Source organism: Amia ocellicauda, chromosome 14 (genome assembly GCF_036373705.1).
Source record: "Amia ocellicauda isolate fAmiCal2 chromosome 14, fAmiCal2.hap1, whole genome shotgun sequence".
Classification (NCBI taxonomy): Eukaryota; Metazoa; Chordata; class Actinopteri; order Amiiformes; family Amiidae; genus Amia; species Amia ocellicauda.
The window spans coordinates 4,216,110-4,229,872 of record NC_089863.1 but is presented as its reverse complement, the minus strand read 5'-3'; the positions used below and the strand labels follow the sequence as shown (position 1 = coordinate 4,229,872).

General features: G+C 49.3%; 1 protein-coding gene across 2 annotated transcripts; it reads left to right on the top strand.

The window, feature by feature from the left end:
- Nucleotides 1–1,117: 1,117 nt before the first annotated feature.
- On the top strand, nucleotides 1,118–13,223 carry LOC136768356 (integrin alpha-X; the record flags this gene model as incomplete). 2 transcript variants are annotated; one of them, XM_066722527.1, is given in 24 exon segments in its annotated part: nucleotides 1,118–1,263; nucleotides 2,176–2,329; nucleotides 2,471–2,603; nucleotides 2,733–2,809; nucleotides 2,919–3,057; nucleotides 3,198–3,340; nucleotides 3,647–3,715; nucleotides 4,021–4,224; nucleotides 4,519–4,649; nucleotides 4,780–4,940; nucleotides 5,266–5,414; nucleotides 5,588–5,716; nucleotides 5,872–5,945; nucleotides 6,353–6,491; nucleotides 6,587–6,700; nucleotides 7,179–7,258; nucleotides 7,366–7,449; nucleotides 8,700–8,772; nucleotides 9,036–9,134; nucleotides 10,906–10,965; nucleotides 11,114–11,218; nucleotides 11,534–11,632; nucleotides 12,026–12,136; nucleotides 12,595–13,223. In XM_066722527.1, coding segments are annotated over 24 exon segments (2,790 nt in total), but the record flags the coding sequence as incomplete, so codon positions are not given.
- Between the last annotated feature and the right edge of the window lie 540 nt (nucleotides 13,224–13,763).

Sequence of the window (13,763 nt, the reverse complement as noted above, 5' to 3'; positions counted from 1 at the left end):
GAGTCACCAAGCCCCTGCCCGCCTCCCCCTCACCTCTCCCTCTCTCTCCTTCTCTATTTCTCTCACCCCTTCCTTCCCCTGTCTCCTGCTCCCTCTGCCTCTTTCTCTCTCTCTCTCTCTCCGTGCCTCCCCCCGTCTCCTCCCTCTCCCTAACTCCCTCTCAAATTTAAAATTCAAAATGTGCTTTATTGGCACTGTGGAAGAAAACGGCCATTGTTTAAGCAGATTACTTATTTCAGGCAGCACGGAGAGAGAAACAGTACCCAGCAGTGTAACATTCCTCTCTGACTCCTCTGAGCAGGGAGCTTAATACACTTGTACAGACAAGGAAATAGTTATTAGATAATGAAAAATGCAAGTTATCTGCTTCCTCAGACAACAACCTGACTCACCAGCCGGACTTATCAGAAAGACGCAGATGTTCACATTCCTAAACTAGAAGGAATGTCATTTAATGTCATTTAAAGAAAATGAATTCAAAACAAATCATTAGAATATATATAGATAGATAGATTAGGGAAGAAAGAAAAGGGGGGAAAACTAAACATAACAGTGAAAAAATCACCTCTCCCTCTCACCCTCTGTCTCCTTCTCTCCATATTCCTCTCTCCCTTTCTCCCTCACACTCCCTCTCTCTCTCCCTCCCTCCCTCTCTGCCATACATAGGAACATAAGAACATAAGAAAGTGTACATTCGAGAGGAGGTAATTCGCCCCATCGTGCTCGTTTGGTGTCCATTAATAACTGAGTGATCAAGGATCCTATCCAGTCTGTTTTTGAATGTTCCCAAATTGTCTCTTCAACCACATCGCTGGGGAGTTTGTTCAGATTGTGACGCCTCTCTGTGTGAAGAAGTGTCTCCTGTTTTCCATCTTGAATGTCTTGAAGCCAAATTTCCAATACTCCCTCTCACTCCCTCTTCCTCCCTCCATCCCTCTTTCCCCCACACCCTCTCTCTCACACCCTCTCTCTCTCCCACTCCCTTTCTCACTCCCCCTCTCTCGCACTCCCTCTCCCCCACTCCCTCTCCCACTCCCTCTATCACTCCCCCCTCCCTCTCCCACTCTCCCCCACTTCTGCTCTCTCTCTTACTCCCTCTCTCTATCCCTCTCTCCAGGTGGCGGTGGCCCAGTACTCCACTCACGTTCGTACGATCTTCAACTTTGAGAATTTCGCGGCCGAGCGGGACCCTGAAAAGCTGTTGCACTTCGTCCCTCACACCAAGGGCCAAACCTACACCCCCACTGCCATCAAATATGTCCTGTGAGTCGACCTCCGACCCCTGACCCCCATATTTACAGTGTTTCACAATTGCTTGAAACCATTTTCTCAAAACTTTAAACACAAAACCAAATCTTCAAATTACATTCACAAAACCCCTGACACTTCTGGCAAAATCTATCAATTGCCTCAAAACCATCTCACCTGTGCTCAAAATCAAACAATGCTTTCAGGTCATACACACAGCCAGTCAATATATAAACACTACAGAGCATCCATTATACACTACATCACAAAATGGAGAACACAGCGTCCAGGGCATGCAGTTACAGAAAAAATGTTTATTGTATACAGTAAACACATTTTGTAATTAAAAACAAAGTATAGTAATCACAACTTAGTACAGTGTATACTGTATACTGTAAGCACTGCAAGAAATACAGTATTGAATGTCTGTATATTTAGCACTTGCATAAAAACTGCAAAAGCCCAAAGAACAAAGAAAACTCTCAATGAAAAGCACATTACAGTACACTCAAAAATGTTGTGCCGCTGCAAAATCAAAGTCAATGAGAGACTCATTCTGCCAATTATGTTCCTGCCTATCCCTCTCCTCTTCGCCAGATTGAACCCTGCTTCACCTACAAAAATGTGTTCATGGGGCCTTTCCATGGAATCCAATTCAAACACTCGCTCTATATATAAAAACAGATAAAGAAGTAGTTCAGTAAGTGATACAGAAAGACAGTCTTGTTTAAGGTTTTGCCTAAAGAGTGATTTGGTTCAGAGAATGGGGTTCAGTGTTTGAGCAATTCAGAAAAACTGTAAATCTCTCTATCTATTTGTCTATCTGTCTGTCTGTTTGTCTAAGTCCTAATTTTTCCTTCTGCAAAATCCTGAATGATTTCTTTCCCTTCCTCTCTCCCTCTCTCCCTCTCTCTCTCTCCCCCTCAGTGACCAGATGCTGACGGAGGCGCGGGGGATGCGCCCCCAGTCCAGGAAGCTGCTGGTCGTGATCACGGACGGCCGGTCCAATGACAAAAAAATGACCTTCAATTATGTCATCCCTGAGGCCGAGAGGAGGGGCGTGGTCCGCTATGCCATCGGGGTACCTGATTGGCTCTCTGCGGGACATAGAGGGTCTGGGGGATAAGGGGCAGGAGGAGGTAGAAGGAAATCCTCCTCTCTCCCTACCACTCAATCTCTCTCTCTCTGTGTGTCTCTCTCTCTCCCTCCCTCTCTCTCTCAGGTGGGGGAGCAGTCCTCAGAGCAGGAGCTGCGGGTCATCGCCTCGACCCCCCAGGATGTGTTCCAGGTCAACAGCTTTGACGCCCTGAGCTCCATTCGCAGCCAGCTGGAGGAGAAAATCTTTGCCATCGAGGGTGAGGACGCAGTGTCCCCCTCCGTCCCCCTGTCCTTCTCCCTCTGTCCACGTCTCCCTCTCCCTCTCCGCTCAAGAACAGGGCAACGGGAACAATAACAAGACATCTCTCTCCCCTCTCTCTCTGTAGGAACCAACAAACAGTCCAACTTCACCTCCTTCCAGTTGGAGATGTCTCAGGGGGGCTTCAGTGCTGCGGTGGGCCAGGTCAGTCTGCCGGTGATAGACAGTTATGGGGCTCCCGGCTCTCCAGGTGTCATGCTCTCACACTCACACCCTCTCTCTCTCTCTCTCTCTCTCTCTCTCTCTCTCTCAGGACTCTATTCTGCTGGGAGCGGTCGGCGCGTTCGAGTGGTCGGGGGGGTTTGTGGAGTCGCTGCGAAGCGGGGGGGGAGGCAATGGCACCTTCATCAACGCCTCGATCTCAGAGCCCGGCATCAGAGACTCATACCTAGGTAATGACCCCCTTCTTACCTCTGATCCTTGACCCCTCACTCCTCACCCCTGGCACTGACCTCTGGGAGAGGTCCAATCTTACCAATCAGAAATGGCAAACACTTTCTCTCTCTCTCTCTCTGTCTCTCTCTCTGGGCAGGGTACGCAGTGGCAGTGGCTCGGGTGGCGGGGGGCAGTGTGTACTTCGCAGGGGCCCCCCGGCTTGGGCACGTGGGCGCAGTTCTGGTCTTCCAGGGTTACAATGCCACCTGGAGGGTCACTCAGAGACTGCATGGCCACCAGGTGACAATAGCTAACTGTCTGGACTGGACTGGACTGCTGCAGAGTCATTGACTGGACTGGACTGGATTGGACTGGACTGGACTGGACTGCTGCAGAGTCATTGACTGGACTAGACTGGACTGGACTGCTGCAAAGTCACTGACTGGACTGGACTGGACTGGGCTGGACTGCTGCAGAGTCACTGACTGGACTACACTGGACTGGACTGGACTGCTGCAGAGTCACTGACTGGGCTGGACTGGAAAGTGATGGTGTTCGATATTGATTTGGAAGAATTTAAATTCTTTGTGTCTGTCTGTGTGGCAGCTTGGCTCATACTTCGGAGCGGCAATGTGTGTCCTGGACCTGACGGGAGACGGACAAACTGACACCCTGGTGATTGGGGCACCGCTGTACTACGAGCCTGGGGTTGGGGGGGAGGTCATGGTGTGCACTGTCCAGCCTGGGGTGAGGATCACTGAGACACACACTAACATACACTTACACACTCACGCAGACACACACACTCACACTGAAACACACACTCACACGCTCAGTTTGTCATGGCTATTTCATAGGTGTTTTTTGTTTCCTTTCTGTCCCCCATCTCATCACCTTTCTCTCTCTTCCCTCCTGTCCCTCTCTCCTTCTCTGTCTCTTTCTATGCTTCCCTCATTTTGTCTCTCTGTTGCCCCCTGCAGGTGTCACTGAACTGCACGCTCATGCTGCGGGGCTCCCCGGGGAATCAGCGTGGGCGGTTCGGGGCGTCGCTGTCTGCCATTCCGGACCTGGACGGAGACGGGGTCCCCGAGCTCGCCGTGGGTGCCCCCCTGGAGGGCGAGGGGAGGGGCAGCCTGTACCTCTTCCGGGGGCATAGAGACGGCATCCACTCCACTCCCTCCCAGGTCAGCACCGAGCCCTTGACCTCTGACCTCCTGACTCCCGACCTCTGACCCTGAATGCCGCTCCATCTCCCCGTCACTCTCTCACCTTTACAGACACACTCAAACTTCACAAACTCTCTCCCTCTCCCTCTATCTCCCTCCCTCTATCCCCTCCTTCCCTATTCCCCTCACTCTCTCTCTCTCTCTCTCTCTCTACCCCTCACCCTCTCTCCATCTCTCTCACTGTCTCACTCCCTCTCCCTCTCTCTCACTCCATCTCTCTCCCTCTCATCTTTCTCCCTCTGTGTGCTATAGAAGGTGGAGGGAGCGTCAGTCAGAGCCGGCCTGCAGTTCTTCAGTCAGTCTGTCCACTCGGCGGGGGACCTCAGCCAGGACGGATTGACAGACATCGCCGTGGGAGCGCAGGGGGGTGTCGTCGTGCTCAGGTGAGGAGGGGGTGCCCTGTGTCTTGGCTGTGCCATGTAATTGGTTACTTGGTTAATGTATTAATTGTTTAAATGGTTAATTGATTTGTTTGTGAATTGGCTGTTTGGTTAATTTCCCCCTCCAAACCAGGTCCCAGCCAGTCATCAACGTGACGGTGTTGATGACCTTCAGCCCCGAGGTCATCTCCCAGGACACCTTCCACTGCGGCGGGACGACCACCACCTTCGGTCAGACCGTCACCACAGCCACCATCTGTGTGACGCTCAACGGGGTGCACACCGGGAAACTGGGTGCGTCTGTGTGTGTCAGTGTGTGTGTGTGCGTGTGTGTGTGTGTGTGAGATTGTGCTGTGTGTGTGTCTCTGCAGGGGCCGTAGTGAGGGCCGCAGTCAGCGTATCGGTCAGTGTGTGACTGTGCTGTGTGTGTCAGTGTGTGACTGTGCTGTGTGTGTCAGTGTGTGACTGTGCTGTGTGTGTGTCAGTGTGTGACCATGATGTGTGTGTGTGTGTGTGTGATTATGCTGTGTGTGTATCCCTGCAGGGGCCGCAGTAAGGGCCAAGGTCAGCGTGTCGGTCAGTGTGTGACTGTGCTGTGTGTGTGTGTGTGTCCCTGCAGGGGCCGCAGTGAGGGCCAAGGTCAGCGTGTCGGTCAGTGTGGAGCCCCAGCGCAGGACCAGCCGGCTGCTCCTCTCCCCGACCTCCCTCAACCCCTGGACCGACATCATCACAGCAACCAGCTGCTACAACCTCAGTGTCGCTGTACCGGTCAGTCACTGTCTGTGTGTGTCTGATTGTGTGTGTGTCTGTGTGTCTGTGTGTTTTGAGCATGCAGTCTGTACAGAGCAGAGTTAGTCAGTATGCAGTTGTTTTCCACAGTTTAACTCATTTTGCCCCCCCCCTCTGTCCCTCCCTCTCTCTCTCTATGTCTGTCTGAGCAGGCGTGCATCTCAGACTACACTCCAGTGCCTGTGTCGGCGTCAGTCTCGGTGGAGGGGCAGGAGATACAGGGATCCGATGGGCTACGGTCCATCCTGCACCCCCTCTGTCCCACCACTGTCACGCAGCAGGCAAGTGTGTGTGTATATAATGATAATAATAATCAGTTCCCGAGGACGTCCTGCAGTAAATACATACAGACAGATATATGCTTCATATAAACAGTCCTGTTTTGAGAACGTGCAGTGTCTCAGACGTGTTGCATGTTGCATGTGGCGTTTTGCAGGTACCGCTGGAGCTGGTGTGCGGGGAGGACCAGGTGTGCGTGTCCGATCTTGCCGTGAGCCTCAACTTCACGCGGTGAGCTGCCCGACACTATGGACATGTGACTGTGGGGGTCGGAGGGTGGAGATCTTGAGGGACTCTCATCCTCTCCATCTCTCTCTCTCTTTGTTCGTCCTCTCTCTATCTCTCTCTTCTTCTCCCCCTCTCACTCCCTCTCCCTCTCCATTCATCTCTCTCTGCACCTCCCTCCATCTCTCTCCCTCCCTACTTCCCTCCGTCTCACCATCCACCTTCCCTCTCCTCTCCTTCTCTACCTGTCTCTCTCTCCCTCTCCCTCTGCCTTCATCTCTCTCCCTCTCCCTCTGCCTCTCTCTCTCAATCCCCCCCTCCATCTCTCCCTCTTCCTCTCCCTCCATCTCACCATCCTCCTTTCCTCCCCCTCCTGCTCTACCTCTCTCTTTCCCTCTCTTTCCCTCTCTCAGCCCGGAGGTCGTGGCCAGTCCAGGGTTCTTGGCAGCACTGGGCGTGACCATCCTCAACGCAGGGGAGGACTCGTCCGGCTGCGACCTGTCCCTGCGCTTCCCCCCCGCGCTGTCCTTCACCCGCGCCAGCGTCTCCCAGGTCAGCCCACAGTTGTGTTATTTTGGTATTACCTTTGTAATACTAACCATGACAGCGCCGACAACAATGATAACCATACGCAGTTGTGATCGCAGTCCACCTGGCCGTCCAGTCTGTCCTGCTCCGTGGATCCCGGCCAGCCAGACAGGCAGGGGACGGGAGGAGTGTCCTGTCAGGTCAGCCCCCTGGTGCTGAGGAAGGGATGCAAGGTGAGTGTCTGACCAGCAGGGGGCGCCAGAGTCACACACACCATGACACACAGACCCGGAACATCACTCACTCTCTCTCTCCTTCTTCTCTCCCTCCCTCCCTCTCTACCATCTTCTTCTCCCCCTCTCACTTCATCTCTCTCTGCACCTCCCTCCATCTCTCTCCCTCTCCCCCTCTTCCCTTCCCTCCCTCTCTCCCTCCCTCCCTTCTTCTCTCCATCCCTCCCTCACCCCTTCCCTGTCTCCCTCTTCCTCTCCCTCCTGCTCTCCCTCTCTCCCTCTCCCTTTTCCTCTTCTTCTCCCCTTCCCACTCCCTCTCCCTTCATCTCTCTCTGCACCTCCCTCCATCTCTCTTCCTCAATCCCCCTCTCCCCCTCTCCCTCCCTCCCTCCCTCTCCCTCCGTCTCACCATCCCCATTCCCTCTACCTCCTGCTCTACCTCTCTCTCCCCCTCTCTCTCTCCCTCCCTCCCTGTCAGGTAACCCTGCTGGTGGTGTTCTCGGTGAGGGACCCCTCCGCTCTGGGCCAGAGCGTCACAGTGAACGCCTCGGTGACCAGGTGAATCCTCGGCACAGTGGTAACTGATCTGTGTGGCTATAGCGTCCATCTCTCCCAGGATATGTTTCCATCCCTCTCTCTCTCTTTTCTTCCCCTGTTCTTCACAGTAAGAATGAGAATGCCACTCTGGAAGACAACATTGCCAGCCACTCCGTCCCCGTTCTGCTGCCAGTCAATGTCATACTGAGGGAGTGAGTGCACTTATTATTATATTAGCATATATTAGTATAGTATGATATTGTATTGTATTGTATAGTAAAGCACAGTATAGTATAGTGTAGTATAGTATAGTATTGTAGAGTGTAGCATAGCATAGTATTTTATAGTATAGCATTGTATAGTATAGTATAGTATAGTATAGTATAGTATAGTATAGTATAGTATAGGGCCCAGACTGGAGCAGCACTGTGTGGATTCTAGTATTGTATTGTATTTTATTTTATAGTATAGCATTGTATAGTATAGTATAGTATAGCACAGTATACTATTGTATTCTATAGTATAGTATAGGGCTGTCTCAAAGGGTCAATTTTTACCTTTGAAGGTTCGGAACACCTTATCGAACAAAGGTTTGAAGCTTCATTTATGCTAATTTGAATACTTTATCTATGACATCACATCAGCTACTTGAACATCCTACTTTTTGTTTTATTTTTTACAAGTAATCCATATAACAAAACATTCCCTTGTAGTTTAAAATAAGTTTTCTCAAACAGTAATTTTATGAATCCTGGTGTTCAGTGTCATTAAAAAAGAGAACTATACTGAATGTAGTAAATGCTAAAGACACCGGAACACAGTAATCTTAACATTTGGGTTAACTATAATTAAAGGACTCCCTTCTACAGTTCAGAGTTTGTCAACATTATATATTTTTCAGTATATTATCATTATTATTAATTATAATAATGGGTCAATTGCAACAAACTCTCCAGTCCGCTGCTTTCAGTTCTATGCAATTGACCCATTAAGACTAATAAATAATGCATCATAATTTAAACGTACCTTGGTTAAATGATCCCGGAGATTGCTTGTTCCTCTGTGTTATACCATTTTCAGTTGCATAGCTTACATTAAGCTGTTTGGGGGTCTTCTGTGCATTTAGAAAAAAAAAAATCCAAACAGCAGATGTTTTTCAAAACATTTGTTTTACGTTTCTATTATATTGCACATTTTGCTGTAAAGATCACTGTTGAATAATGAATAAAGCAGAATAACTGCTGAAAGGTCCACAGTCATGCTAGCTGGGGGATAATCCTCTTCCAGAAGAAAATAAAATGTTATCAGGGTAATTTTATGTTTTCAAAATACATTGTTTAAATGTAATCTGGCCCAATGCCTGCTGACATGGCAGTGGCAATTGAGGGGCTTTTAATGACAGTTTTGATCTCCGGGCACTGCTGATAGGGGGCACTGTTGTCCTCTCTCCCCGTATCTACAGATTGGACGCCACACGCCATGTCACCTTCAAGGAGAAATCACAGCACAGTGCGTCAATACAGCACACTTACCAGGTACTGTGTGTGTGAGTGTGTCTGTCTGTGCATGTAAATGTGTGTGTATGTGTAAATGTATCTGTGTGTGCATGTACATGTGTGTGTGTGTGTGTAAGTGTGTGTATCTGTGTGTGTGTGTGTCTGAGCTGAGCTGTCATGTTTTAAGTACAATAAACTGTTTTGTAACACTCAAGCTCTATCTCTCTGTCTTTCTCTCCCTTTCTGTCCTCTACCTCTGTCCTCTCCCTCTCTCTCCCTCTCTGTCTCTCTCTGTCCGCCAGGTTGAAAATCTGGGTTCCCAAGTAGTGCCCGTCAACGTGTCTCTTGTGGTTCCAGTTGAACTGGAATCAGGGTTTGTGTGGGATGTGTCAGTGCCCCCGGTAAGTACAGAACCCATCTCTCCCACTCTCTCTCTCTCTCACATGCAAAACAGCAACATTTATACAGTGAGGGAAAAAAGTATTTGATCCCCTGCTGATTTTGTACGTTTGCCCACTAACAAAGAAATGATCAGTCTATAATTTTAATGGTAGGTGTATTTTAACAGTGAGAGACAGAATAACAACAACAAAATCCAGAAAAACGGATTTCAAAAAAGTTATACATTGATTTGCATGTAAATGAGGGAAATAAGTATTTGACCCCTTCGACTTAGTACTTGGTGGCAAAACCCTTGTTGGCAATCACAGAGGTCAGACGTTTCTTGTAGTTGGCCACCAGGTTTGCACACATCTCAGGAGGGATTTTGTCCCACTCCTCTTTGCAGATCCTCTCCAAGTCATTAAGGTGACGTTTGGCAACTCGAACCTTCAGCTCCCTCCACAGATTTTCTATGGGATTAAGGTCTGGAGACTGGCTAGGCCACTCCAGGACCTTAATGTGCTTCTTCTTGAGCCACTCCTTTGTTGCCTTGGCTGTGTGTTTTGGGTCATTGTCATGCTGGAATACCCATCCACGACCCATTTTCAATGCCCTGGCTGAGGGAAGGAGGTTCTCACCCAAGATTTGACGGTACATGGCCCCGTCCATCGTCCCTTTGATGCGGTGCAGTTGTCCTGTCCCCTTGGCAGAAAAACACACCCAAAGCATAATGTTTCCACCTCCATGTTTGACGGTGGGGATGGTGTTCTTGGGGTCATTCCTCCTCCTCCAAACACAGCGAGTTGAGTTGATGCCAAAGAGCTCGATTTTGGTCTCATCTAACCACAACACTTTCACCCAGTTCTCCTCTGAATCATTCAGATGTTCATTGGCAAACTTCAGACGGGCCTGTACATGTGCTTTCTTGACCAGGGGGACCTTGCGGGCGCTGTAGGATTTCAGTCCTTCACGGTGTACTGTGTAACAATCGTTTTCTTGGTGACTATGGTCCCAGCTGCCTTGATATCATTAACAAGATCCTCCCGTGTAGTTCTGGGCTGATTCCTCACCGTTCTCATGATCATTGAAACTCCATGAGGTGAGATCTTGCATGGAGCCCCAGACCGAGGGAGACTGACAGTTATTTTGTGTTTCTTCCATTTGCGAATAATCGCACCAACTGTTGTCGCCTTCTCACCAAGCTGCTTGGCGATGGTCTTGTAGCCCATTCCAGCCTTGTGTAGGTCTACAATCTTGTCCCTGACATCCTTGGACAGCTCTTTGGTCTTGTCCATGGTGGAGAGTTTGGAATCTGATTGATTGATTGCTTCTGTGGACAGGTGTCTTTTATACAGGTAACGAGCTGAGATTAGGAGAGTCCCTTTAAGAGAGTGCTCCTAATCTCAGCTCGTTACCTGTATAAAAGACACCTGGGAGCCAGAAATCTTGCTGATTGATAGGGGATCAAATACTTATTTCCCTCATTAACATGCAAATCAATTTATAACTTTTTTGAAATGCGTTTTTCTGGATTTTGTTGTTGTTATTCTGTCTCTCACTGTTAAAATACACCTACCATTAAAATTATAGACTGATCATTTCTTTGTCAGTGGGCAAATGTACAATATCAGCAGGGGATCAAATACTTTTTTCCCTCACTGTACATAAATACATATCTGACAAATTTTCCTTTTCTTCATTCAGATTAAAGATGGGTAAAAGTCAAAGTCTCTCTCTCTCTTTTTCTCTGTATTGTATTTTAAATTAATTTGCTTTCTCCAACCCCCCCAGGTTACTAAAGGCACAGTGTGTGTCAAGGCAGGACCCCCCTACGTCAATTCCTCCCTTACGGTAAGAGCTAAAAGTATAAATAGATAGACAGATAGATATGATTTTTAGGTTACAATTACTTCCAACAGAAACATTCTAATCACTAATGTACCCCATTATTGATTGGCTACCCTCCCTGCTTGTCTGTCTCCCTGATTGGTGGCCCCAGCCCTGTGAGGCCCGCCTCTGCGTTCTGATTCGCTGCACCATCCGCCAGCTGACCAGTGAGCCAATCCGCTTCACCCTGGTGGGGAATGTCATCAGGAATACCGAGGTATGGAGGGATCTCTCTCTCGCTCCCTCCCGTTTTCCTCCTTCGTTCTCTCCCTTCATCTCTATCCGCTAAAAACACACATTTACATATTATTGTAATTAGTAGTAGCAGGGTTTTTTTGTTTGTGTGTTAGTGTGTGTGTGTTAGTTTGTGTTTGTTTGTGCATGTTTGATTGCGTGTTTGTGTGTATTTTTATGTGTTTGTGTTATTGCTTATAATTCTGCCAGGTGTAAAGTTCCTCAAGTTGCTGAGGGCTGGGTTTTACATGCCGGCATAGGTCCTTAAAATTGTGTGTGTGTGTGTGTGCGGTGACAGGAAGTGGGCGTCCAGGTGGCCGCAGTGAGCCAGGGCCTCCTGTCCTTCGATCAGCGTCAGTACATCCAGTACCCCGCAGGGAGCTTCCACCAGTTGTCTGTGAGTGTGCGCCCCCACTACACAACGCAACACAACTGAAGCTGAATTACTTGTGTTTTCTTTATAAGGCAAAACTGGTCAACTAAAAGAAAAAGCAATCGATAGAAATGCTGTGATGTAACCTGTCAAAGAACACACAACACCCAGTGCAGCACCCAACTCAACACCCAGTGCAGCACTCAATGCAACACACAGTACAGCACCCAACACAACACATAGTACAGCACCCAACTCAACACACAACACACAACCCACCTGGCCTGTCTATCAAAAAGGATTGAAGTGCCGAAGAGCAGTCATTCAAGACAAGTGAGGTTGTGAAGACTCTCTCCCTCCCCCTCTCTTTCCCTCTCTCTCCCTGTCTCTCTCTCCCTTTCCCCTCTCTTGCTGTAGGTCAGCACAGCACTGGAGGTGCCCGCTGTGCCCAACCTGGTGGGCCTCATAGTGGGCAGCTGTATCGGAGGACTGGTAATTCTGGGGGTCATTTGCCTGGGCCTGGCCAAGGTGTGTACCCACCCTGAGACTCACACCCACACTGAGACTCACACCCACCCCGAGATCCACACCCATAGTGAGATCCACACGCACCCTCCAGGAGCCACACCCACACTGAGTCACCCTAAGCAGCCACACCCACCCCAAGAGCCACCCCCAGCAGATGCTACCACTCTGAGAGCCACACCCACTCTGAGTGCCACACCCACATTGAGAATCACCCCCCCATCAGCCACACCCACACTGAGAGCCACTCCCACCCCCATCAGCCAGGACCCCTGTCATAGTTTTGGCTAAGCTGAACGTTCCCACAGTTACATGGTAAGGCACCCTGTAAACTCAGGCTGTTGCTGTTACCATTCCCCCCGTGTGGCGAAGCTCAGAGGTCAGGGGGCCCCTGTTCTGGCGCAGTGGTGGGAGGTGGCGGTTTGGCAGTGACCCTCTTGCCTCATCTCGGCTCTTCACAGATGGGATTCTTCCAAGGCCTGAAGGCGCCGTGTGAGGACACGGCTGACCTCAACAAGAATGAAGAGCAGAAAGAGGCCACAGCGCCCCCTGGGGCCGACGCCGAGACTTCGTTATAAAACTTGCCCCGGGGGGCTGCGGACCCCAGCTCACGCCACCAGAGGGAGAGCAAGAGCGCTGCCCCATCCTCTTGCCACCCAACCCAGCTGTCGAGATCCTCGAAGCCTAGGTCTTTGGCCCGTGATCGAGGGCAACTTCACGTCTGGAAGGGAACAAGACCCCTTATTCTGCTGAATTCAAACCAGGGCAATCTGTCCCGGTCCCTGGAGGGGGCCATAGTGTCTTCTCTTTAGTTTTTGTCCCCCCCTACAAGACTACTTAATTAATCTATTATCCACAAAAAGGCAGTTATTGAAATTAAACCAATAAAAACATGTTCTTTTATCTATTTATGTAAAACTACATCCTGATGGCATTGTGTCTGTTTCCTGGTGAATTGTATTGGTTTTTGTAGCAGCGTTAACTACAGTGGTTTCCGTATTTTGTGGATTTTTTGGATGAAGCAAGACTGCAATGTAGTTTAGCTACTAAATAAATATGAGACCACCTCCCATTCTATGGGATAACGATATGTTGTGTGTGTCTCTGTGTCTTTCTGTGTGTCTGTGTCTCATTGTGTATATCTGTCTGTGTGTCTCTGTGTCTCTCTTTCACTCTGTCTCTGTGTGTGTCTCTCTCGCTGTCTCTCCTTCACCGCCCCCGCCACTATCACTGGAGCCTAAACAATCAGTCCATCGATCATCCATGTGTAGATACAGAGTGAGACAGAGAAGATAAAATAAAAATAGGCTCCACCACTGTACTTTGCTGCCGGGGGAGGGTGACTAATCGGATGGAAGAAAAATGAGAAAACACGATAATAGGCCCCTGGAGTCAAAGAAAATATGTTATACAGGGGTGTGTTTCAAAGCTGTATTTATGAATTATTTTTTAATAATAATAATAAGCGCTTTTGCTTTGCTTAATATGGGAAGCAGGCATTGCCAGGTGTACACAGCGTCGGGCTCAGTCTGGTCAACATGGACCGATAACAGAACCAGCCCCTGTAGCACCCCCACTAAGAGAGCTGCACCTTTCTGTTTTTTTGTGGGGTGAGTCCTGGGGGGCTTTC